Here is a 27,186-nt window from a genome sequence, read left to right on the forward strand (position 1 = left end):
TATTTTTTTTTCCAGAAGATTTATCTAATAATTTGGATAGCCCTATGTAATTGAGGCAGGAAAGGGATTCCCAGAGATGGAAAAGTTTATGGCCATTATACCACAAAATTTAATACATATTGAAAGGCTGCACAATTCTGGGAAATTCAGAGTCCCTGTGGCAGTATTCCCAACGAACTTTAATATTTAATGGGTTGTGGAACAGAAATCAGCCTTTCAATTTTGAATGTGGAATGGCTTAAAGCTCAGAGCTGCAAATATTGTGTTTAAATGAGACGTTGTCTAAGATTGTTCTCTAGAAAATGTTAATTCTGCCACTGCTGCCTGGGGGAGGACGTACATTGCCACACATTTTAGTTTAGCTGTGTTTTCCCATACAAGTGGTCACCAGAGAGAGCAAGAGAATTAGCTGAATAGCATGCTGGAGAGAAGAAACAATGAATGAATAATAAACTATTTGAAGAGAAGTTCCAAGCAGGAAATTCAGAGTTTATTAAGCTGATGTAGGGAAGATTAGAGGCTTTTAAATACGGGTCTGATTGATGTAAAGGTAAACTTTCCTCAAGATACTGGGATTCAGTGCAATAATGAGGATTGTGTGACCAATTACAGACTAGCACCTTGTTGAGAGAGACTGTGCATGGACGATGCAGATAAATGGAGTTAGACTGAGAATAGCAATAGCAGAGGAAAAGGGCACAAGAAAATACTCACTGGGATCCAGATGTGGATTTGTGTGGGGATTTGGGGTTGGTTCAATTTATAAAGCAAGTTTGGGGCCCCGCAACAATTGGGCCAGAAAGGCAGGACTTCTAGGTGATCGGGGCACCTCCTCAAAGTCAGCAGCTGGCGGGAGAGTGAGTGAGGGAATGAACGGAGGGGCAGGAGTTTAGGAAGGCTGAGAATCTCCCGGTTGGCAAACAGGATATTTAAGGGGGTGGTTTGAATACGGAAGGCGGGAGAACCCCTGGGTTGGGGGCGTGGGAACTGGGAGAGAGAAGTGGAAGAATAGGGATGGTGAGGAGTAATCCCTTTTCAGATTATCGACACCTAAGAATTTAGAAAGGTGGCAAGGAGCTCTGGAAGAAATGACCCAAGTGGTTTTCCCAGCTGCGCGGGGGAAGGAAGGAAAGGCTGGGCCGGGAGGTGAGACTCCCACCTAGGCGCAACGGGGGCGAAGTTCAGGGTCCGGGGTCACAGAGGCCCCGAGTGCCTGGAGCCAGGGAGAGGCTCCGGAATTTCAGCAGGAAGCTGTGGCTTCGACATCCTGTTGGGCATCCAGGGTGTCGAGCTCCCCAGAAGGCGAGCTGCCGCCCGGAGCAGGAAATTCAGTTGGGTAACAGCGCTGGGCGCTCAAATGTTGCTGCCGGGCTTCGGGCAGCTTTTTCCTATTTGGCTCAAATTCTGGGCTCCGACGCCCCAATGAAGTTGTTGCTTTTTTGCCCCAGCCGCGCCCATTCGCACCGTCAGCTTCACAGGCTGGACCGAGCATAAGCCTTTCGCCTGAGCCCAGCCTGATCCACTTGTGGCCCCTGAGCTCGGGAGACCCGGGATGCGGCCCCCGCCACAAGTGGGTGGCACTCCTCCCCGCAAATTGGAACTCACCTGCGCGCCGCACCCTCCCAGTCCCCGGCGAGTTTGGAAATCGTAAAACCCAGGGGAGTCAGAACTTCAATCACTCTGGCCGGGCGGAAGGCGCCTTAAACTCGAGACGCACAGAGACCGTGAAGGTCGGGAGTCACCGAGGAGTTGCAAGGCCCGATTCTCGAAACCTCCCTACCCGGGAGGAGCCGGGATTCATCTCAATCAGACGACCCCCCCCCCCCCCCCCGACTCCCGGACGAGGGGGGCAAACGACACCATTCAATTAAATGTTTAATTGCGAATTCTGGTATGGTTTCTGAGAGGTTAATCACAGCTGTTTCAATTATTTATGGCTTTCTGGCAAATTTCCGACCAGATAAGAAGTATATTCTATTGTGAAGCATCTTGCAGGAAATCTTATAAATATTTGATTATTCCTTTCAGCTACAAGGATTCTGCGTTCACGCCCCAAGACGCGCTGGGCGAGAGGCATTCGGGAACTCCTCTCCAGGTTGGGGGTCCCGGGCGGGCGACTGCTGGTCGCCGATGGAGCCGGCCGCGGACACCTGCCTGCTCTCCCGCCCCGCCCCTTCCCCCGCCTCGGGCCGCGGAGGAGCCCCGGCCGCAGTCTCGGAGGGGGAGTGCGGGCGCTAGGGCCCAGCCCCTCGGCCTTCGGAGAGCGGTGCACGGCCCGGCTCGCGGCATTGTGCGCGCGCCGCCGCGGTGTCCCGGGTCCGGCGCCTGATCGCCGCCCGAGCCCTGGCGGGAGGGGCTTCCCGAGAGCGGGTCCCGCTGGCTTTGGGGCCGGCGGCCCCCCGCCCTGGAGCGCGCGCAGGACCCGCGGGGTCGCGGCCCCGGCCCGGCAGCGGCCCCTGCGGCCCGACGTGGGGAAGACGCCGGGGACCCGCGCCCGCGGGAGCACAGAGGGCACAGGGACGCGTTCGCCGTGGTTTCCGTCTTTATTTTTTTTTAATTTTGGGGACCTCTTCATTTTCTTTCGATTTGCAAAGAAGTAAAAACACATAGCTCAGCAGCTTTGTGAGGCTCCAAAAAGGAGTGTTGTGAACATTAAGTAGGTTGTTTTTAAAAAACCGAGACTTTTGTTATTTTCTGGTCCCGCCCCACCTACCTTCCTATAGCTTTGACTCTGACACATATTCAGGCCACTTTTTTTTTCCAACCAGATCTTTTCTTCACGGTAATGTTTGATCCTTATCGGACAGAAATTATTACAGATGTCATTCAGTGAGCGGCTTAGCACTGGCCGTCAGCTTAAGGTGGGGAAACGCTGGGAACAAGATATGAAAAGGTCTACGTCTCCCAGGCAGACGCTTCTCACGTTCAACTGTGAGCGGGGCATCGGAGTTTAAAACTTTTATTCAGAGCCCTTCTCGCCTTGTTTTATGGTTACTTCAGAGTTGCTTCATTTCACAATTATTTGAGGAAATGCGTCAAGGTGATTCACTATGGCTGATCTTTTTGAATCGATAATTTTTATTCTGGAGAATACTTTCAGTTCAGTAATGGTTCTCAGTCCTGTCTGCTAGGAAAGTCCTGTTCGCTAGGAAAGGTGAGGCGGACCAATGGATACAATGTCCTAAATTCATTTCAAATAGCCCCCAAACCTATTATGTAATTAGAATATCCAAGTGTTATAAACATCTTTACTCCAAACCTTAAAAAGGGAAATTTAGAGGTTAATTTTGTCTTTAATTAAAATACTCCCAGACTTGGAGTTAACATTTTTCTTTCAAATTGGTATTGTCTTAATAAGAAAAGTCACCACTGCAAACAGAATAAGTTATTTTATTACAAGAACAAAACAGACTTGCTAATTTTATGTCTAATTTCACCCATATTACAAATGCAAAGTATATATTATCATAGGATGTAGGCAACCGAACTCCAAAATATTGTGCATAAGTGAAATAAACTCAACTTCCAGAATTAGAAAGAACATTAAAGTATCTACAGTCATTATAAATAGTGCAAAGTATATACCATATCTACAATGCAGGGGGAAAGTATAAACATGTGAAAATGAGCTTCTTAAGGAACAGTTAGAACATTTGTTTGAACAGTTTAAAATATTAACAAGGGCACTCAAATACAGAACTAACCAAATCATTTATTTTTTCTCTTTTTTTAAAAAAAACTGTCGAGCTTCTTCCCAGGCCTCCTGAGGAAATCTGTTAGCCAGCTCAAGATAGTCTTGGGAACCAAGGGATTTTCCTGAGAAGAAAAAAAGATAATAAATTCTTTGAAGTTTAAGAAATTAAAATTATTTTGATATCTGACTACAAAATGGAGACATGCACTTCAAATAAACCACGATACAAGTTTATATAAAGAAGGTAACTGATCTATTTTTATCTACCTACAGCACAAAATATACATATTTTAATCACAATTTATTTTGTGCTTCTAACATATTCAGACATTAATCCCTATGTAAAACATTACAAAAAAACCTGTTTTTGGACTCCAGAGTAAGAAAATAGGGGGAAATAAGTATGGTGATCCAAATAAAGTGACAGTCATCTCTTCCATCCTTAAGTTAGCCTCGAAATGATATATCTGTATATAAACTTGACATTTGTCGTCTAAAATAGCCTAATTTAAAATATTTTAATTTAAATATGACTTTAAAAAATGCTCAAATCTGGCATTCAGTCATCTAACAAAGCGGAGGGAATGAGTGAGAACTTTACTGGTTATCAATGTAGGCAAAGAAAACAACCTCCTAGCTGGGTAGTGATTAAGCAGCCAGTGTTTGAAAATCAGAATTCTCCTTTAGCAATAAGAATGTGGAGCTGCTTTACACTTAGAATGTAGAGGTTTACCTGGGCAATGAACTCAAAATGCCCTGAAACATTTCTGGGGACTTAAACTAAGCAAAAGGAGAACAGATGTCTAGTATGGAATCATTTTTTTTAACTTTTTGAATTATTTTTTAAAGAAAATTTCTTTTTAAAAAAATGTTTATTTATTTTTAAGAGAGAGGAAGAAACTAAGCAGGGAAGGGGCAGAGAGAGAGGGAGACAGAAGATCCAAAGTAGGCTCCATGATGAAAGCAGCAATTCTGACGCGGGGCTCCAACTCACAGTGAGATCATGACCTGAGCTGAAGTGGGGTGCTCAACCCACTGAAACATCTAGGTGCCCTCACTTTTTTTTTTTAAAACCAAGTAAGCATATTAAGAGCTGTCACCAATATAATGACTCTGAGAAATGCAGAGAACAGTTCTCCATTTGCTGTTTTATGGATTAAGCATACTGGAATTGGGGAAAGCGTGGATGTCAAGAAGATGGGTCCTTGGAAAAGAAAGAAGGTTGAAACTCTCACAGGCCTCAACCCACCGAGCTGAGGCAGCTCTTGGGACTATGTCTGCCAGATATGTAGCAAATGGTGACTCATCCTTACATTCAGGAGAAAGGAAGAAGAAAGAATGTCTGTACTTCTTACGGGCAAAAAAGTTGCTGTACAATTAAAAATACATTAGATTTTTCAAGGCATTTTCATATATTCAAAATTTAAAACACTGTTTTAAGAAATAGTAACAAATTATACTGATTTCACTCACTGCAGCCTCCAATAACTTAAAAAAAAAAAAAGGCTGTGACTGAGTCAGGGCAGTCCTGAATTTGCACACTAATTCTGGCTTAGACAAATGGTACTATGATGTTGACTTGAACTTCTGAAAAGGAACATAGCTTTCTGTTTACTTCTCTGAGTGTCTGAACCAATAAAACCTGACCTTTTTTTCATGATACTGGTACAGCTTTATATTCTTTTCTATGTACTTTTCAACATCTGCCCACTATAGATAATTGGTGTACGTGTGTGTGTGTGTGAGAGAGAGAGAGAGAGAAAGAGAAAGAGAGAGAAAGAGAGAGAGAGAGAGAGAGAAAGAGAGAGAGAGAGAGGTGAGGGAGAGAAAGAGAGAGACTGTCCAAGGTGACAAGGTGACTCACCACCCCTCCAAGTAGGGGCTACTTGGTGGGTCACCTAGAGGGTCCTGTTGGGAGTGGGCCTCTGGCCACTTTAAGGAGTATCAAACTAATGGAAGAATTGGGGAAAAATCTGTATTAGGGTCCCATTAATCAAAGGTGCTGTCACAACAGCCAGACAAAGAGCCATTTGTACTTCTCAATTACAGTGTGTGTAGCAGAATATTTTTAAAAAGTAAAAATGTCCTTAATATTCTACATCTCCAGCTCTGATCATAGGAAGCACCTCAGCAGGAACACTACAGGAAAAAAAAATGCTTGTAAATCATTTGGCCTCTGAACTCTTACTAATCTGATGTTCTTTTTTCTCCAAGTAAAACAGTTTTACAGTTTTTATTTTCAATAAAAATATCCAAGTACTTGAATTTAAGGGGGAAAATATGGGGTATTATCATTCATAATTTTATTCTGAACACAGACAGGAAACCAAATCTATCTTATTTTAGCATTTATGTGAGTAATGTAGGCCAATATTAATGACCTGATTGTCTCCTGTATTACAAAGTGGCTCTTTAGCAATTATTCACTATTTGTTATATCTTGTATGAGTTGAACATAAATTACGTAAAGATGTTTTGTGCTTTTATTTTCAAAATTTCTCTGTATATTCTGATGCATTAATGCTTGATGACAAAATCAGTTTCTTTACTCATTGAATTATACTTGGTATCCGAATCTCAAATGTTTTAGGATGATGTAATAAAATGATTTCTGTAATAGTTCCAGAGGGTGGAGTAAGAAACATGTCCATTCAGCTAACAAACATATGACATTTCATTTCAATAGGACGTACCTTTGGGCTGATAAAGCTGGTTATCTGCCTGACCCGAAGTCTGTACAAAATCCTGTGTGAGACAAGAAAAGTGTTTTTATACCAGTGCTATGAACAGAGAATTTCTCTGACGGCAGTTTTCAATGTGATTCTGAAGTCTAAAGACAACTATTTTTGCATGAATACTTTGGAGCCCAAATATAAAAGCTTAAGAAATTGATGTTCAGGTTCTCAATTTAAATCAAATAGTGATGACTCAAATCTTGGTACAGATCATCAGGGGCCAGAAACTACAACTTTATTTCAGCAAACAAACTGAATGCTTTAGCCAAACTTGCTCTTAAAATATTGACAGATTTTTAACATTTTTTAAAAAAGCATAACTCTAAAAGCCCTTACATATTCTGCAGCTAAAAAAGTCTAGTAATTTCACTTTTATGTAAATTTTCAGAGACCTATGACAAACTACCAGCTCCTATTTTTAGTATCATTTTCTAGTGACTATTAATAACCGTGTGTTAACATGCAGACCTCAAAGAACCACATTATACACTAAAATCCACTATATATTCACTCCTTTGAGCATAATTATTTATAGAAAAGAAAATCTGATTTAATTTCACTAATCTAACATGCTATCTCAAATAAGAAATTTTTGTAACATTTACAAAATGTGTGTGTCCAAATGTATGTTCAATTTGTTACATTTACATTAAATTCCATTTAAATGTGTGTTAAATAGCACAGAGAAAAGTTAGAAGGCTTTAAGATCAATACCAGATGAAAATAAGTAAAAATTTTTTACTTTAGATTCTGAAATCATTTGTATTTTCATAAATTGTTTTCCAAGTGGTTGAAAATGTGAGGGACTAAGTTCATACAGATGCAAAACTGTCTTTGCTCAACTATCACTGTCTTGGTTGGGGCCTCTCTGCTCATGTCATAAAAAAATTGCACATCACATCCCCCTCCCTGGCAGCCCATCCCCCTTCCCAGCCTTATTTTTCTCCATAGTACTTAACACCACCTGACATGCTATTTGTTTTACTTTTCTGTTTGATTCCCCCACTTTAATGAAAGATCTATAAAGGCAGGAATTTTTATCTGTTTTATTCATTGGTGTATTCCTAGTGCCTAGAACAGTGCCCAGAACACCAGAGGCACTCAGAAATTACCTCCTGAATACAAGACTGAATTTTAAGATCAGTCTTAAAATACTCTATAGTGTATTTTTAAATTATTATTATTGTTATTATTTTAAGTTTATTTTTTTATTTTAAGAGAGAGCGCAGGGGAGGAGCAGAGAGAGAGGGAAACAGAGAAGCCCAAGCAGGTTCTGTGCCTTCAGCACAGAGCCTGACCCAGGACTCGATCTCACAAATTGTGAGATCATGACCTGAGCCCAAACTAAGAGTGGGCTGCTTAACCGACTAAGCCACCCAGGCGCCCAAGTATTTTCTATTTAAATTTTAATCCTAAGCCTTTAAGAATATATGCAAAATCTTAAATGTTGCTATGATGGTTATGTAAGATCTTATTAAGGTTTTAATTTAACCATAAGATTTTTGTTTTGAAATCCATACCCTACCTGTGGATCTGCAGATCTTTGAAAAAATTTTCAGAAAACAGAACCCAGACTCAAACGGAACAACTAAGCTGAAAGTAAACATTTCTAAACACAATTGATCTAGTTGTATTTGTTAACTGATGGTCTAATAGAGGATAGTTTAAAAAACATAAACCACTAACTGCTGTCTAAGGTGAAGAAAGCTGGACTCTTTAGCCATCCCAACCAGCTGGGCACTATCACATCCTTTCAACAAAGATGCATGTATATTTGCCAGAATAAAGAAGAATACTGCTACAGAGCTCTGCTTTCTGTTTCATTGTTATTAACAGAAAACATTGTCTTTTAATCACACGTACATCATGGAACAAAAAAACATTGGTTTTATAGAACATTTCAAGGAAAATGGAAGATTTTCAGCAATGAATGATCTACAATGACAGAAAAAAAGTTGCAGGATTAGCTATTAGCAAATGTTACAGAATAGCCAACTTGAGTTTCTATTGTCAGTTGACGCAGTTAATTTAGATGTGAAAATACTGCTTTATTTTGCTACAGCACTAATTCTGATTCTAGTCCTACAGAATTTTAACCAGATCAGAAAAATATAAGGCCATACTTACAATTGTTAGATTTTTAAAAAAGCAATATAGCAGGTTTTTATTACACACACGTGTGTGTATGAATCATACTTATTTTAAAACTTACAAATCAACTGAAGTTTTAACTGATCCTTCTTCAGCAATCCTTATCTATTCCCTGTAGCTGCACTAAAGGCAAGGTGAATGTAAATGTTAAAAGCCTTAAAGAAGTCTGGCAACCTTTTTAAAATGTTTCCTTGGTGTGGGTGTACCATTTCAACAACTGGAAAAATATCCTTTTCTTGAAGTCCTCCACGTTGAAGTTTACACCATTCAACCCTAGTTTTACTATCCTAATATTTTAGAAATTAATTTTCAAGCACAGAAAAACGTGAAAAATTTTAAAGACATTGAGGATGGCAAGAATAAACATCTGGTTCACTTTAACTTTGCAATTGCATTAGCTTCCACTCAAAGTCAGAGAATCAGGCATAACACAGAAGGTACCTGAATGAATGTGGCCAGTAAAACACAGCTCATCTCCTGCTCCAGAATGATCTTGTTCTGACGGTTGTTGTAACAAGCAGCGATAAGTGAGGGGAACAGCACTTTGATCAGTCGTGGGTCACTGAAGTACTGGAAGGGCAACTGGCAGAGTTTCTGCAGCACCGTGGGGTGGCGGCCAGACTGTACGATGACCTGAAACAGAAGAGGAAACCTAGGTCAACGCCCAAAAAGCTCTGCCTGCCCCTTTCTCCTCCACTCCCAACAGTGTCTGTAAGAACAATGGAGAACACACTGAAGGAGTGTAAGGAGAAAAAAAAAAAAAAGAAGACTCCTAAGTGATATCTGTTCTTAAAGGAACAGAAAGTAAAGAAATCTCATTTCCCAACTTAAGGAAACGATTCCAAAAGTTCCGCGGCCATTTCTAGTCCACGATGAAGGGCTCGGCTGCCAGGCGGGAGAGGATTCAACATACAGACTCTGCTTTAACAAAGCGCCCGCCCTCCATCCTCCCCTTAAAACAGAGAAGTCCTGTTCCTTGAAACCTGCAAAGAGCCCCCTCAGAAGAAAGATGCCCTCTCCCACTGCACTGCCTGCTGCGGTCTTCCCCTAACCAAGCTCCGGGGATATACTGACTGTTCTGTATATGCAGACAGGCCCTTGGAAAGAAAAGGGGACTGTAAGGGGAGTAGGAACAGTTTCAGCAAGCACAGGCTCCAAAAGATCCTTCCTCTGATCCACACTCCTTATCTGTGTTTCCATCAGTGCCATTGAGTCTAAAAGGAGAACTGTTTAGATAAATGAGACTCTTGTCTTGAGGCAGTCTAGGTTTACAAGTGTATATGTTTTAAGGAATGGGGCAATGCAATTAATGGGCTTGCAGGGAAGCCCTCCTAATTTACTCCCTGGGCCTACATGATAAACTAAGAAATGTCAAAATCAGATCTGTTTCAAGTAACCTTGATTAGATGGTTCTAATATGAAAGAACTGAAGGACCCGAAGCCCACTTCTTGGTATAAGAGGAAGCTCAGAGAACGCTGGGGACACTGTAAGAATCTAAGGTCAGGACTGTAAATTGTACTTGGAAAAACATAATTTTACAGGTACACACCCAGACAGGACTGCATTCAAATTAAAACCAGAAGGACAGAATGAAACAGCAGAGGCAGGAGAAACATAAATTACAGGGATTTACAAGTTTTCAAAGTACTTTTAACAATACTTTAAGAACATACTCTCAGATGATAATGCAGTTTGGTTTAAGGACAAAATCAACAAGGTAATAGTTCACATATTTTAGTTCAATAGCTAAAATGACATCAAAAACCCTTAGAGAATGTTGATAGGGACTTGTTAATACCTTCAAATCCAGCAGGAATTTTAAAGACTCAGTGTGACAATTCAGCACATGGCTGTGTGCTGCCTTTCCTGACACCGGCTGAGAAAAATATGTCCTATCGTCTATTTTATTGATAAAGCATTTACTTAAATCTTTATTTTAATTATTAGCAACAAATTTTGTAGCACAGCCAAATGATCATCACTTTAGAATTTATAATACCATTATTACACATTTCTTTTCCCCCTTTGGACAAAAATGAAGAAGAAGTTTTTTCTTTGGAACTTCATTGTTAAAATGCTATTATTGGAAGATTCACTAATTGAAAACATATTAAATTGGCCAGTCTGGCTGGCACAGGCACAATGTTAACTCAAAGACGACAGCTCCTGGTTCCTGGTAAAGGGAGCACAGAACATGCAAACTTAACCAGAACTTACTCCATCTGGACTCCTGACCCTCACTGGAGTGAAAGCGAGCCCCTTGGGGGGCCTGTCAGTCCCCTCGAGGAACAGAGCTGACTATCAGTTGCCTGTTGAAGAAGTGAGTTTATAGAGGTCACCAGCAGTGTAGTGAATGACCTGCCAGAGGCTACTACTTTTAAGTCCCTGGACTACGGAAGACACAAATGGATGTAGGAGGTCTGGTTACCTTGGGCAGGGTGTTCTACCCACAGGACCACCCATGATAGAACTTATTCAGGTTATAGGGAAGGGGTCCACCCAGGGTGGTAAAAGCCACACCCCCCGGCTTGGCTGTGAGCCAGAGTGGGACATCTCGTCGGCACTGTCCCTTGGACCACATTTCAGACATTGTGGGGAGACAGGATTAGGAAGTCCAGGAGGGGGCCAACCTATAGCACTGAGACTTGGTGGGCGAGACCACTTCTGGGTAATTCAGGTGGGCTTTTGGTACAGAGGGGTGGCGTTTCCAATGTCAATGAGCACTGCTGAATGGTCAGCTGAATTAGGCCAAGCACTTCCCACAGGGGCAGGGAAGCAAGGCTGGGATGCATCACGACCTTGACACTCAGAGCCTTGGGCACCAGGAGAGAGTTGACTGAAAGGCTTTTGACAGATTGGGGGATGAGGGCAAGGCTCAATTTTATCTCATCCAGTCACTGACTCCTAGGCCTTAGGGTGGTCAAACGTCCCCATGAACTGCTCAAGCTTTCTAAAGTCGACAGAGTCATCATGGAACATGAAAGTCTTGCTGAATGAATGAAATGGAAATAGCTAAAGAAAATCTCAGATTTATAATGATGTTTTCTCTCTCTATGCCCTCCTGATGGAGCTGTAACTAAATCAATAACTGCTGGTCTGTCACCTTTGTCCAGACAAAGGGCTGCTGATAAGGTCTAAGGTGAGTACCACTCTGAGCCTGGCCAGGCCACCTGCCCTTTCAGGGCACACAGGCCAACACAAACATATAGGGGCTTCCCACGGAGCCCCTTTCCAGACCCATGCACCAGGAGAAAGGAGTGGCTTGGCTGTAAATTTCACTGGTGGCCACAGCCACCAGTTAGACAGCATGTAGGGAGCTGGTATAGCTCCATAATAATGAGAAAACCCTCTTTCAAATGTCAACTTAAAAAAAATTTTTTTTACATTAATTTATTTTTGAGTAAGAGAGAGAGAGAGAGAGAGTGAGCATGAGCAGGGGAGGGGCAGAGAGACAGGGAGACACAGAATCCAAAGTAGGCTCCAGGCTCTGAGCTGTCAGCTGTTGAAGCAGGGCTCAAACCCATGAACCATGAGACCATGACCTGAGCTGAAGTAGGTTGCTCAGCCAAATGAGCTACCCAGGTGTACCTCAAATATGTCAACTTTGAGATGCAGAGCAGGGCTCTAAGAAAACCAAGGGAATTTCTAGCAACATTCAGATCAAAAGAAACTGAAATTGAACTTTCCACTTACTCTTAGGTGCACTTTTAAAATAGGTACTAACTAAAGAGCTAGGAGATCTGAGTTCTTGCCTTTACTCCAGGCATTCACTAGCTGTGTGACCCTGGGAAAATTGTTCAATTTTCCTAGTTTTCAAGGTGGAGAATTTTTTAGAAAAGTGAACTTTTCAGTGAAGTATAACACACACACCGCACACACACACACACACACACACACACACACACACTTACACACCTCTAAAGTGAATAGCTCAATTTTTACAAAGTGAATATACCTGTGTTGCCAGTACCCAAATAAAGAATGAGAACATGACTAGGGGTGTTGAATCTTTAAATACATTCCTTCTCACTCAAAATTAGATTCCTATGTTTTGATGTTTTTTAAATTATTTATTTTGAGAGAGAGTGTGAGTGGGGGAGGGGCAGAGAGAGGGAGGGAGAGAGAGAGGATGCCACAGAGCCTGATGCGGGGCTTAATTCCCATAAACTGTGAGATCATGATCTGACCCGAAATTAAGAATCAGATCTTAACTGACTGAGCCACCCAGGCACCCCCAGCTTCCTACATTTTGAATTTAAAATAAATCATACGGAAACTATTTGACTATACTAGAACATAAGGGAGAGTACTTCAAAGCCTTCTTGGATCCATTCTTAATCATTCTCTGGAGAGAGGACCATGGGCAGCACAGGCCCCTTCTCTTCAGCAGAGGCCAGTGGGCATAATTCCAGAGTCAATGAAGAAGGGCATCTTTTATCCAATGCCTGGTATTCACCACCTTTTTCTTAACTATCATTGACAAGGGATTGGGGGGGCTTGGGGAGGTGAGGGACCCCTATTCCCTCTTCTTTTTGGAACTACTGACAGCTGTGGGAAGAAGGGGCTTTAAAAGAAAGAAAGTTATATGCTGCCAATGTGTGCTATAACCTAGTGGAAGGTCAGGAGAATCTGAATGCTAGTGTTAAGAGAGAGGGAGAGAGAAAGAATCCCAAGCGGGCTTTGCACTGTCAGCGCAGAGCCTGATGTGGGGCTTGAACCCACAAACCGGTGAGATCATGACCTGAGCCAAAATCAAGAGCTGGATGCTTAACTGACTGAGATACCCAGGTGCACCTACCCCCAACCAAAAAAAAAATTTTTTTTTTACAAAGAATCTGGAGCAGACAAATGGACTGATTCTTTCATCTGCTGACCTCTGGCCCCCTTGTGCTTTCTACAAAGTAGTAAATATAGGTGAATTATAACTTGGTGCACTGAGAGAGAGAGAGAGAGAGAGAGAGAGAGAGAGAGAGCGAGCCAAGAAAGAGCTCTAAATTCACTGGACACTTACCGAGTGCCTCCTGTGCCAGGTGCTATAGGAACACGGAGAAAATCCATGCTTTAGCTCTCAGGGAGATGAGGTATGTACACCAATGACAATTGATACAAAGGAGACTGGGTCATCAGACAGGGAAGGATAAAGTATTAGGGGCCCCATGGGAGGAAGAGATTACTTCTTAGGTAAATGTGGAAGGCTACACTGAGAAGGTGGGTTGGACTTTCAGGGCTGGATTGGTGGAAGAATTTTAGGTGGTGAGAAGCTCCCAGATTGAATACCAGCCTGTTTTTACTCTGTTCAGGCTGTCCTAACTGGGTGGTTGAAACAAGAGAAATTTATTTTCTCACAATTCTAGAGCCTGAAAGTCTAAGATCAGGGTGTCAGCAGGGTTGATGAAAGCTCTCTTCCTGGTTTGCAGACTGACACCTCCATCTGTCCTTTCTTTGGCGAGTATGCATGGAAGGAGAGATCTGTCTTCCTAGTCTTATAAGGCCACCAATCCTATCTCATTAAGACCCCACCCTTATGACTTCATTTAATCATAAGTAGTTTCTAACAGCCCAATCTCCAAGTACAGTCACACTGAGGGTTAGAGTACAAAATATGAATTTTGGGGGCATATGATTCAGTCTACAGCACAGCTGATTTCTCATTGCCCCTGGTCAGAATAATGTTTCACTAGAAAGACTGCCCTCTCTAACCATGTATATTTCAGATGGGTCATTTGTCTCTCAGTGGCCATAAGCCACGAATCTACAGGCTCAAGGATGCTTGCTATTAGGTAGCCCTGGGCTCTAATTCTGGCTCTGGTTAGCTAACTAATTTGAGCCTCAGGGTCCTTTCCATAAAATAGGGATAGATAATTCTGCACAGCAAAGGAAACAATCAATAAAACTATAAGACAACCTACTGACTGGGAGAAGATATTTGTAAATGATATAAGGGTTTAGCATCCAAAATGTATAAAGAACTTATGCAAATACCCAAAAAACAAATAACTGAATTAAAAAATGGGAAGAAGACATGAACAGATATATCCTCAAAGAAGGCATCCAGATGGCCAACAGAAAATGAAAAGATGCTCATCATCACACAACATCAGGGAAATGCAAATCAAACCCACAGTGAGATAGAACCTCACACCTGTCAGAATGGCTGAAATAAAAAACATAAGAGGGGTGCTTGGGTAGCTCAGTTGGTTAAACTTCTGACTCTTGGTTTTGGCTCATGATCCCAGGGTCATTGGATAGAGCCCTGCACTGGGCTCTGTGTTGAGTGTGGAGCCTGCTTAAGATTCTCTTTCTCCTTCTACCCCCTCCCCCGCTCATGCATGCTCCCTTTAAAATAAAAACAACACACACACACACACACACACACACACACACACACAACCAAATCATAAGAAACAAGTTTGGAGAGGATGTGGAGAAAGGGGAACCCTCTTGCACTGCTGGTGGGAATGCAAACTGGTGAGGCCACTCCGGCAAACAGCATGGAGGTTCCTCAAAAAATTAAAAACAGAATTACCATATGATCCAGTAATTCCACGAGTGGGTATTTACCCAAAGAATATAAAAACACTAATTCGAAAAGATGCATGCACCCCTATGTTTACTGCAGCATTATTTACAATAGTCAAATTATGGAAGCAACCCAAGTGTCCTTTGATAGATAAATAGATAAAGAAGAGGCATACATATGTGATGGAATATTACTCAGCCATCTTGCTGTTTGCAACAATGTGGATGGAGCTAGAGTGTATTATGCTAAGTGAAAGAAGTCAGAGAAAGACAAATACCACATGATTACACTCGTTCATGGAATTTAAGAAAGAAAACAAATGAACAAAGAAAAAAAAAGACAAACCAAAAACATACTCTTTTTTCTTTTTAAATGTTTATTTATTCTTGAGACAGAGACAGAGCGTGAACAGGGGAGGGGCAGAGAGAGAGAGGGAGACACAGAATCCGAAACAGGCTCCAGGCTGTCAGCACAGAGCCTGACATGGGGCTCGAACCCACGAACTGTGAGATCATGACCTGAGTCGAACTCAGACGCTTAACCGACTGAGCCACCGAGGCGCCGCCCAAAAACATACTCTTAACTATAGAGAACAAAGTGATGGTTACCAGCAGGGAAATGGGTGGGGGGATGGGTGAAACAGGTGGTGGGGAGTACACTTATGATGAGCACAGAGTACAGAATGTTGAATTGCTATATTGTACACCTGAAACTAATATAACACTCTATGCTAACTACACTGGAATAAAAGAAAAGAAAAAAGAGATAGATGGCAGCCTTCAGGGTTTAGGTGAGGAGCAAATGAGACAGAGTCTGTGACCACAACATGAAAAACATTATTAGTTATGAGTGTTTGGTTAGTTCACCAGTTCTGCTGCTCCAAGTCTTCTCCTGTTGGATCTGCCTTCCATATACTAGTAGGACCAGAAGTCCCCTCCCGGCATGAGGCCTAATGAATGCTTTCCATCATCCCACCCTCATCAGAATGGGGGTCGGACAGCAGCAGGCCCTGAATTCTGGCTGGGACTCACCAATAAGCTTCATGCTACCCCGGGAAGCCATTTCTGCGGCCCCTCCCTGGCCCTGCTTGCACAGGAGAGAGATATGCAAACAGAGCTGGGGATGCCAGCCAGGATCTTGTGGTGGTGGGGTAGGAAGTGCATTTTGACAGCTCTGAAAAGAAAATCCCAGCATAAGCACAGTCCAAGAAACACTGGTAAGTGGTACAGAGAAAGAGAGGCTTAGCTTACTGTGTGTGTGTCTTGAGGCTGTTGTGCTAGACTCATCAATCTAAAAGCAGAACAGGAAGGACTAAAGCTAATAGGCTTGTGTTGTGGGTTCCTGATTCAGACCCAGGATGAGCTTCCCTCGAAGCACTTAAGGAAATCCTTAAGCCCAGGAAGTCTGCCCAGGCAGCACAGCCAGAGACAGCCTTTCCTTTTCAACCCCAAAGACGTGGCAGCAGCTATCACAATCGGAGTTGTGTAGCTTAATTCCGGGTTCCCAAAGGGCAGAAACTGTGTCTTTTGCTATCTAGTGCTCCATTGTGCTCCCGGAGTGCTGGGCAAGTGCTGGGCACATGAATTGCGGAAAGAATTAATCAAAATGTCAGAGGCTTCCTACTTCACAAATTCATCTGTGACTTGCCTTGGGGAAGAATCATACCACATCTCTTATTAGATACAGATGCCATTTTCTAACTTGGAGGTTTCAATGATCTTCACATCATGTTGCCTTACGTCTGCATATCTAGTCTCTTCTCACAGGATGAAGGTTTGTGTCCCTCCTCCATTCATACATTGAAACCCTAACTCCCAATGTGATGGCATCAGGAGGTGGGGCCCTTGGGAGGTGATTAGGATGAGGACAGAGATCTCATGAATGGGATTAGTGCCTTATAAATGAGACCTCAGGGAGCCCTCAGGGCTCTTTCTGCCATGTGAGAATACAAAAAGCTGTCAGTCTGCAACCTGGGAGGGTGCCCTCCCCAGAACCCAGGCAGACTGGCATCCTGATTTTACACTCACAGACTTCAGAACTCTGAGAAACAAATTTGTCTTGTTTATAAGCCAGTCTATGGTACTTTGTTATTGCAGCCCCAACTGCCTATCAAGACACCCCTAAATAATGAACTTTGTTTGTCTTCTACCCTAGAAGGAAGTTAGGCTTGGGGACCTCAGGGTCCTAAGCACCAATTCAGGGCTCCTTAGCCTGGTTATAAGGACGGGTCTGGAAAAGATCCTCCCTTTGTGAGTATTGAGTGGTGTCTCATTTGGTGTGAAGAAATCCAAAGTCTTGTAGGACACTGCATTGCTAGAACCTCAGCAACACCCACCACAACATAAAGCCGGTCACTGGCAGAGACAGTGCTCAGTAGTTTATAAAGCCCCTACATCATCTGAGTCTCTAAACGCTCTCTGAAAGTGGGCAGACAGGGATGATGATACTCTTTTATAAAAAGAAATCCAACATTCAGAAAGTTCAAGAGACTTGCCCCAGGTCCCCCAGCCAGTCATTGGTGGAGCTGGGCATGGAAAACTCCTATGACTGAGTCCTGGCTTCTCACCTCCCAGACCCATCCAGGGCTATCAGACTGAGTCCGCCCCTTCCTGGATACAGGGGCTTTCTGTCGCGGGGCCTGAGTTCATTCCCACGGCTGGCTGCCAGCCAGCTTCTCGCACACCTCTGCCAGCCCACATGAAGATGAGGATGACACATTGCCATTCTGCACAGACTAAACCAACCAACATACACAGATTAAACCAACACAAAAGACCTTTCTTCAAAAACCTATATTCTGCTTGGCGAGGTATTGAATAGCCAGTTCTTGACAGTGCTGGGTGGTGCCAAGGGTTTGCCTCAAATCATCAGACATAAGAATCTGAAAGAGAGGAGGGTTGGCGGGAGAGCCAGACTCTCGGGAGCGGACTGCTGGGACGTGTGGCCGTACAGCGAGCACTGGCTTGTGACGGCCTTGCAGCCGGCTGTCTTCTGAGTTTTGAGTGCCTGCAAAGCCTGTCTTATACTTTTGAAACAAATGCTATCGTGTATAATATACTTACAATGTTAATCCTTGGTATAAGCTGAAAGGTCTTTCCTAACACTTAAATTTAAAACAGAAAAAGAGGAAAGTGGAGGTGGGGTACTGAGTAGTCATAAGTCTGGTCTAGAAACGCAGTGGGCCTAGGGAGAGTGTGTAGATTTCCCATCTGTAAAAGGATAACTGCTGTGCGTATTTTGCAGGATCCAAGGAGAGTGGCTAGGAAGGCCTGTGGAGAGTCCATCCTGTTGTACAAATGGAAAATAGCTGGCCTCACCTCACCCAGAGGGCCCCTTTCCTGCAACTGTGACTACCTGGAATTCAGCCCAGAACCAGGAAGTGAGCAAGCAGGCCTCTGAGCAGACAAATTAGTCTATTCATCAAATGTTTACTGAGCATCTACTCTGGCCAAGTGCAGTACAAGGCACCTGGAATGGGGTAGTGGCAAGTCAGACATCCCTGCCTTCAAGAGTGCCCGGTCTTTCCACGAAATCCGTGTCAATCACTCACAAGAAAGTTCTACAAGCTCCAGTTCAGTCTACCAATTCACGTTTCAGAAGCAAGTCTAATAAAAGTGGTTTTCTGGCCTAGGATAGTTGGAGTCAGCAAATTAGGAGACTTCTGGAGTTAGGTACACTGACAACAGGAAGAAGCATCAGCTGACACTAATAAGTGAAGAGGTGGGAATTAAAATTATTTTGAGCAGAAATGAAATTTCAAAAAGTTGCCTAGAACCACTCAGTAGAAGACTAAATATCCCTACTCTTTTCAGTTGGTTTTGAGAACATTACCATATGGTAGTAAAGTATCTTATTAATTATCACCCATTACCTTTACTTAGTACTCTACACTTTAAATATTTGCTTCCGCACACATGGTAATCCTCATGTGCCTAACACTATAGTAGATATTTATTTTAAGAAAACATATAATGTATTAAGTATAATTTAAGTTTAAGAAGGAAGGAAACTAATATTGTCTAAAAAAATTAAAAAAAATTTTTTTAATGTTTATTTATTTTCGAGAGAGACAGAGACAGAATGCGAGTGGGTTAGGGCAGAGACAGAGGGAGACACAGAATCGGAAGCAGGCTCCAGGCTCCGAGCTGTTAGCACAGAGCCTGACGAGGGGCTTAAACTCATGAGCTGTGAGATCATGACCTGAGCCGAAGTCGGACGCTCAACCGACTGAGCCACCCAGGTGCCCCTTGTCTAAAACATTTTTTAATGTTTATTTTTGAGAGAGAGAGAGACAAGAACAGAGTGCAAGCTGGGGAGGGGCAGAGAGAGAGGGAGACACAGAATCCAAGGCAGGTTCTGGGTTCTGAGCTGTCAGTGCAGAGCCTGATGTGGGGCTTGAGCTCATGAACTGTGAGATCATGACCTGAGCTAAAGTTGGACACTTAACCCCCAGGAAACTATAATATTTAAAATATGATCACAAATAGTTCACGTTAAATACATATCATGTTTTAAAGGTAATTTTGGTCATCTCCAAGTTCACTTATATGGGAACAGCTTCTTCCCTGACAATACCATAACTATGATACTAAATAACAACAATAAGCTAGAAAAAGGTTTTGTAGCAGTTTCTTGCCTACGTAGGCAAGTATGTATGGGTGTGTCTACCTGTCAATCATAGATACAACCATGGTGTATTATCATAAAATTTTCAGCTCTCTAGAAATCATGTACTTTCAAGGAAACAAAACAGAAAATGGTCAAGTTCAGTTTTACCTACTTATACTCTGAATCCTGCTGATTTTGCTAAGATCTAAGAGTGATCCTGAATTTCCCCCTTATTTAGGAGGAATTTCATCAGTGGTTTTAGAAAGCTCTGCATTTTTTTTTTTTTCTCAGAATGCCCGCTGGCAAGTTTCTAAATACGTTTGTCCTCAGGACCCCAGCCCTATGTCTGCCATGGACCAAAAGACAGAACCACACACATAGCCCTGCCTGGCTCCACACATATGAACACCTGTTTAGGCAAAGGAAGACAGATGTGAATCCCCAGTTTTCAACAGTCTTAAGGCTTTAAACTCTGTAGGGACAGGGGCTATGTCCCTTTTATTTACTGCTATATTCCTAATATCTGGCATGGTGCCTAGCACAGTGCATGGCGAACAACAGGTGCTTAGTAAGTATTAGGGGAATGAATGAATGAGCTTTGGTTCCTAAACCCAGCTCCAGGGGGCCTATACCTACCCTATCAGGGCCTTGGGTACTCAGGCCAGGGCCTTCAAGGTCCTCAGGGGACACCATCTTTGGATATGCAAGAATAGCCGACTGGGTATTTTGGCCAGCACCCTATGGAATTCACCAGCCTCTTCGCACAACAGTACAGACAGCAGGGGCAGGGTGGGTCAGGGGCAGCCTCTTTCAGCAAGTGTTGTGAGCTGGTCTGTTAAACCTAAGGTCCAACCAGTTGTGTCAGTGTGGTAGGGTGAGTGGAGTATAAAGTAGCACAGATGTGTGTACAAACAGTTAAATCTCACTGAGGCAAATTCTTAATGCCTAAGAATTCTTGTTTTGCTTTTCTCATTTTCTTGTCAGAGACAAGATATCCTCAACAGAGGGGCAAAAATAGGTGTCTAGACATCTAAATTCATTAAAAGAGACAGCAGAGAGAATCTGTAAATCATTGGAACAAAGACTATTTTTTCTAGCAGGACCAAAACAAAGGAGTTGTTACATTCCTCTCCATAAAACTGGTCCTGCTACAATGCTGGGGTGAAGAGGCAGCAGCCACGGTGGCCAGGCCAAGCCTCTCTGTCCACATCACTCTTGACCAGTCTTATCAGACCCAAAGCCCAGGCCCAGGACAGAAACAACAGGACAGGAGGGGCCTTGAAGCCAGTGACCTCTATGAATCATATAAAGAAAATGGCATGCCCCCAACACACACACCTTGTTTCTCTCATCTGATGCCTTGCGGGTAGAGTAGGGAGGGTGTAGAAGTGGCTTTATTTAAATAACATGGGAGAAAAATTTGGAGAGTCTGTCCACATACATAAGCAAATCAAATTCCGAGCAGAGAAACACATAGAATCCTTTGGTTAGCACTGCACATAAGTTTCTCTCTCCTCCCAAACTTGCTTCTGCCATAAAATAGATTTCTAGGCTGAGATTAAATGCAGAGATCTTGGCAGACTGTGTGGGAGGTAGGCCCTTTAAGCACTAGCCTTCTTTCCTGGTGGTCCCAGGGATTCATTGCTGTCAAGCCCCAGCACAGTGTCAAGGAGGAAGGAGAGAGAGGGAAGAAGGGAGAAAGGGAGGAAAGCAGCCAGGGTCAGGAGGACTAACTAAAGCCAGTAGTTGGGGGTGTGGCCTCTCACAAGCTTTGGAGAGCAGGTGATCCTCCAGAAACAAGGGTCTCCTCATATAGTAAGGGGTGAGTGGCTGTCCTACTGTGTCCCTCCAGGGAAACTGAGTGAGAAGCAAGTGAGTGCCTTGTTTGTTCTCTGCTTCCTCAGGGAAATAGGTTACCACCAGCAAAGGGATACAAAAGAGGCATCTGGGCAGACTGCTTCCTCAAACATCATTGTGCTCCTATAGGTTAGAATGATGCTTCAGAACCAGGGGCTTCTGTTCAATTCTTGGGCTCCAGTAGGAAAGTCCTTAATGCCTACCTTCCTATTTTCCACATACTGAAATGACTTTGAGACACACTTTGAACATATCATCTCCTGCTAGTAATATTTAGGGGCTTCTCATTATTTCCTACAGGTGAAAATTCCCAAGTTCCTGATCTAGCACATAACGTCCCTTCAAGACCTGGGCCTGGCCTGCTTGTTTACTCTTAGCTCTTATTCCTTCTCCTGCCTCCTAAGCTCTGGTCAGAATGAACAGCTGAACCTGAACCTGCCAGGCTATTTTACATCCCTGTACCTCTGCTTATGGTCTTTCCTATGCCTTGAAGGTCTTTCTTACCTTGCTGCCCAGTAAATATCTGTTCTACTTTTTTTTTTTAATTTTTAATTTTATTTTCAAGAGCAAGAGAGACAGAGCATGAGCAGGAAAGGGCAGAGAGAGAGGGAGACACAGAATCCAAAGCAGGCTCCAGGCTCCGAGCTTGTCTGCACAGAGCCTGACATGGGGCTCAAACCCACGAACTGTGAGATCATGACCTGAGCTGAAGGAGGACGCTTGACTACTGAGCCACCCAGGCACCCCTGCTCTACTTTCAGATATCAGCCAAAGCGCCACCTCCACCATGAATGATCTCTAAGAGGAACCTCTAGCATAGATCCACATTTATTTATGGTCTTCCCTTCCCTTCCCTCCCAGAATGTCAGCAACTTGAGGGCAGGGGCTTTGTCTATGTTGTTTCCCACTGGATCCTGGGTGTCTAGAACAGTGCCTGGACCACTGCAGGTACTGGTTAAGTGTTTGCTGAAGGAAGGATTGAGTCTCTGCACTGACAGCACTGCTCCTAGGCTGTGGGTTCCACAGGACAAGGTCTAGATTGTATTCATTTCCGCGTCTCCCAGCACGTGATTTGATAGAGGCTGGGCATTTAGCAAAAGTGGATATATGAGAGAAGGAATGAGTGATGAATGCTCATATGGACACAAAGCTCACAGTACTGGCATTTCCCCAAGAATAAGTCACCTCCAGCATTCTGTTCTGTGTTAGAGCTTCTTTTTCCTTCTTTTATGTTGTCTATTCTGTGAGAAGAGTTACCTTTCAAATAAAGCATGTTCTAAATTCCCTTCAAACACATTTGCAGCACAAGAAGGTTGGGCTAGATTATCTCAAACACTTGGCTCACCCTTAAAGTCACGGATTGTATAATCTGTCAGGGACTATACCCAAATTTTAATTTTAATTTATGTTTGAGAAAGAACCTTGTCTAAAGAGCACAGACCTTGTAAATGACACAGACTCATCATCATACATTCGAGGGACTATTTTATTTTGGGTTTTCTGTTTACGTGCATTACCTGTGTGCCATCTACCATAGAGTGGGGAAAGGGGGAGTGAGTGGGAAGGCTAGTCGCAGAAAGCCTTAGATAATATGTCAGAAGGCTTGATTCCAGTGATTTTGGGCTCAAGTCCTACTCCTCTTTGGCAATGAGGGGAGTTGGACTAAATGGTCTCTAAAGGCCTGTGAACTTGCAGAAATAATATAATCCTGTGCTATGAGCATTCACGTACATAAGCACCTTATGCTGCCTATACCCACACAGATATTACATTTAAATGTGGTTAAAAAAAAGCTTATTGTTTTTCTTAAGAATGAATAAAAGAATCATCATACAAAACATGTTGCCCACAAATTCTCAACTAGTAGCTATTCTGATTTTCTAAAGTCACTTCTTTAAGAAAAGAGAACTTATAATTACACACACGCTCACAGACACACATAATACTGGAAAGATTATGTCCATCACAGACCAACAGGATGTGTGTGTGTGTGTGTGTGGGGGGGTGGGTAGGGAGGTGGGTGGGTAATGCATTTAATGATGCCTTAAAACACAAATACTCCAAGTGGGCTTTGGACCATTCCTGGGAGGAGAGCTTTGGGTCAAACCTTGGGTGGTGTGAGAACAGCAGGGTTAATAAATGCAGAGCACAGGCTGATAGATTTTCTGGTCACATCCTATCAGCAGTCAGAGAGCATGGATGCATTCCATGGAGCATTTATGGGCTCACCAGCACCAGTCTATGACAATTTTATTTAATCATAAAAATATAATAGTAGTCAAATCTTTTTGTAGTTTCAGTTTACTGCTTTCTCGAGTGAAATAAATGGTCTCTCAGATTTCTTTTGCTTTCATCTCCCTGCTCTAAGTACAGTAGGATAAGGTTCCAATTAAGACCCATTAAATTTTCACAGTGATTCATGTGAGCCATTTTCCAGTTTCTTTTCCTAACACAATCTCAATGCACCTCTGAGTGATCTCTGTGGTGTGTTTTCAGTTTAGCAGTTGCCTGTACAAAAAAGAATGATCTGGGTGTGAGGTCTTCCTTCATCCTACTTTTCTAATGCAAAGTGGTGAGTGGAGATTCTCCTTCACTGCTGTCCAGACAAGCATATGTTTGTCACCTGTCAGGTATGTCCAGTTGCATGAGGCATGCACCTTAGGAAGGGGACTGGCAGCTGGACAGAGCCGGACTGACCCTCCCAGTCACTGCCCCTTGGCAGCTACACCAGAGCAGTGCACGGAGTGGCAGCCCAGAGGCATCTGCAAGTGGACCCCTGGTGCATCTACCTCTTTTGGGTCCACAGAGGAACCCTGTAGGCAGCAGACACGCAGAGCTTTCTGCAGCTTCTTCATGGGTGGGGAAACACACCCCGACAGCAGAGACGGCCTATCCAAGCTGATATCATGTGTCAGGGCTTACCGAGAGCACACTCCTGGGCTTCTCCCACTAAGAGCAGGGAATCAGGAGGCAGACAATGATCACTTCAATAACATCACAGTCAACATCTGTTCCAGCCCAGGGAATGTGCTAATCACCATGTGCATGGCCTAATTTAATTTGCACAACAAGGCTGTGATGTTATTGATGGCTTCCCTAGTTTACAGGTGAGGAAACTGGCACCAGAAATGTAAGTGGTTTGTCCAGGATCACAGAGCTGGTAAGTGGGAGAGCTGGGATCAGAACTTAGGTTGCCAGGCTCCAGAGCCCATGATCCTCTCAACAAGCTATAAAAATGTACTAGTGATGCCTTGAAGCAGAGGCCAGCCATGGGCTGCTGCCCTGACAGGGCTCTCACACACCGGGTTCTCTGACAAGGTGTGCAGCATCTGACGGCCTACTAAAGCTACATATTCTCAAAGGAACTACATGTGAAGAGATTTAAGATAAACATTTAAAGAGGTCCTTAGGAAATGTTATTAAATTGAATTATATGGTGGTTTGGGGGTCTTTAAGTATAGATTTTCCTGCAGTGTGCTTTCTTAGAGTGGGTCATAACTGTTGAAAATCTTTTTTTTTAAGAAGAATTTATTTTTTTATTTATTTATTTTTTTTTTAATTTTTTTTTTCAACGTTTTTAATTTATTTTCGGGACAGAGAGAGACAGAGCATGAATGGGGGAGGGGCAGAGAGAGAGGGAGACACAGAATCGGAAACAGGCTCCAGGCTCCGAGCCATCAGCCCAGAGCCTGACGCGGGGCTCGAACTCACGGACCGCGAGATCGTGACCTGGCTGAAGTCGGACGCTTAACCGACTGCGCCACCCAGGCGCCCCTATTTTTTTAAATTTATTTTGATTTTGAGAGAGAGATAGAGAGCAAGTGGCAGAGGGGCAGAGAGAGAGGGAGGGAGGGAGGAAGGGGGGGAGAGAGAGAGAGAGAGAGGGAGAGGGAGAGAGAGAGAGAGAGAGAGAGAGAGAGAGAGAGGAGAGAGAGAGAGAGAGAGAGAGAGAGAGAAAATGAGAATATCCCAAGAAGGCTCCATGCCGTCAGCACAGAGCCAAACTTGGGGCTTGAACTCACAAACAGTGAGATCATGACCTGAACTGAAATCAGAAGTCAGATGCTTAACCAACAGAGACACCCAGGCGCCCCAAAAACCTTTTTTAAAAACCAAATCATGCAAACCAAATCAATGGCACCACGTTGGTGAGCAAAGACCCCACAGGCATAGCTGAGAGTCAAATCTGAGACCTGAGTGATCAGGATGACATTTACTCTTCAAAACAACCCTGTGAGTTAGGACTTGTTGTCTCTCTGCTATAGTCAGTGAAGGCGACCTTCAGGACAGCCTGCCTCTGTTTACCACCCAATGGAAATGAGGGGCTAGGATGTGATCCACCCCCAAAGCTTTTCTCCACACACCACTGTGTTCTCAAGCACAATATTTGCCAAACCTTTAAACATGTAGTTTCCTTTGGATGTCAAAACTACTGGCTCCAGCAAAAACAAAACAAAGCCATTTCTTTTAGAACAGATTTGAAGATAAGTAACCCATAGTGCCAAAGAAATGGCTCTTAAATTTTTAGCTAGAAGTGAGTTCAGGAGGTTTGGTCAGTAAAATAGAAGTGTTGTATCTTTCAAAATCTGAGATCATTTTAACCTTTTGTGCAGTATTATGCCTAAGGAGAAATGTATCATCTCAACACCCAGTCATTCAATCAACAAACGTTTATTAGGTAGTCGCTATGTGCCAGGCACCGCTGCAGGCACTGAAGACAAGACTCTGCTCTCAAGGTGCTTACATTCTAGTGGGATGCTGTGGGGGTGGGAGTGTGGAGACGGACAAAAGAAATACATGGTGGGAAGTAATAAGTGTGTGAAGAAAATAAAGCAAGGTAAGGGGGAAACAGTGACCATGAGGCTTATGTAACTGTTTTAGATACTGTGGTCAGAGAAGGCCTGATAACATGATATCTGAGGAAAAAGTTTGGAAGCCTCTCCAAACCATGTTGCTTTCTGAGGGTAAGTATTCAGTAGAAAGCACTTAGAACAAAGGCTTGAGGTATGTCTGTGGAACAGCAAGGAGACCAGCTGTGGCTAGAGTGGAATATTTGTGATTACTATACTTAGAAATGAAAATGATTAAATCTACCTTTTTATGTTGGTCTGGCCATGACTTCACACTTCATCCTCTATCAGAGTAGGAGGGGCCCTTCAAATCACCCTTTTTTACAGACAGGAAACTGAAGCCCAGAGGGCAGTGACTTGCCCAGGGTCAGTCAGCTCTGCAGCTGTAGAAGGATCTAGCAATCCTGACTGCTGCACCAGCATTTGTTCCATCGTGGTGGGCTTTTTGCGACTAATGAGGGTCTTAATAAAATTTCCTATCTCAGGAGTGGTGTTTTCTTTGTGATTACACATTAATCCTTTTTTTTTTTTTTTTTTTTTAAAGTTTATTTATTCTGAGAAAGAGTGTTGTGTGTATGAGCTGGGAAGGGGCAGAGAGAGAGGGAGGGAGGGAATCCCGAGGGAGATTAGAATCTGTACTGTTGGGGCAGAGCCTGACGCGGGGCTCACACTCATGAACTGTGAGATCATGACCTGAGCTGAAATCAAGAGTTGGATGCCCAACCGACTGAGCCACCTAGGTGCTCCACTGCACATTAATTCTTTATAAT

The 27,186-nt window shown here is 43.3% G+C and overlaps 1 protein-coding gene across 3 annotated transcripts in view; it reads right to left on the bottom strand.

Annotated features, from left to right (window-relative positions):
* Positions 1-3,374: 3,374 nt before the first annotated feature.
* SCAPER (S-phase cyclin A associated protein in the ER) overlaps positions 3,375-27,186 on the bottom strand; it is a 522,888-nt gene continuing 499,076 nt past the window's right edge. For all 3 annotated transcript variants that reach the window (XM_060617955.3, XM_060617952.3, XM_060617953.3), the window contains 3 exons: positions 9,022-9,213; positions 6,388-6,439; positions 3,375-3,816 (listed from right to left, as the gene is read on the bottom strand). In XM_060617955.3, coding sequence (XP_060473938.1) covers positions 3,713-3,816; positions 6,388-6,439; positions 9,022-9,213 — 348 coding nt within the window. In that variant the 3' untranslated portion in view covers positions 3,375-3,712. The remainder of the gene's footprint in view (positions 3,817-6,387; positions 6,440-9,021; positions 9,214-27,186) is intronic.

This window comes from Panthera onca, chromosome B3 (assembly GCF_046562875.1).
Source record: "Panthera onca isolate mPanOnc1 chromosome B3, mPanOnc1 haplotype 2, whole genome shotgun sequence".
Taxonomy (NCBI): Eukaryota; Metazoa; Chordata; class Mammalia; order Carnivora; family Felidae; genus Panthera; species Panthera onca.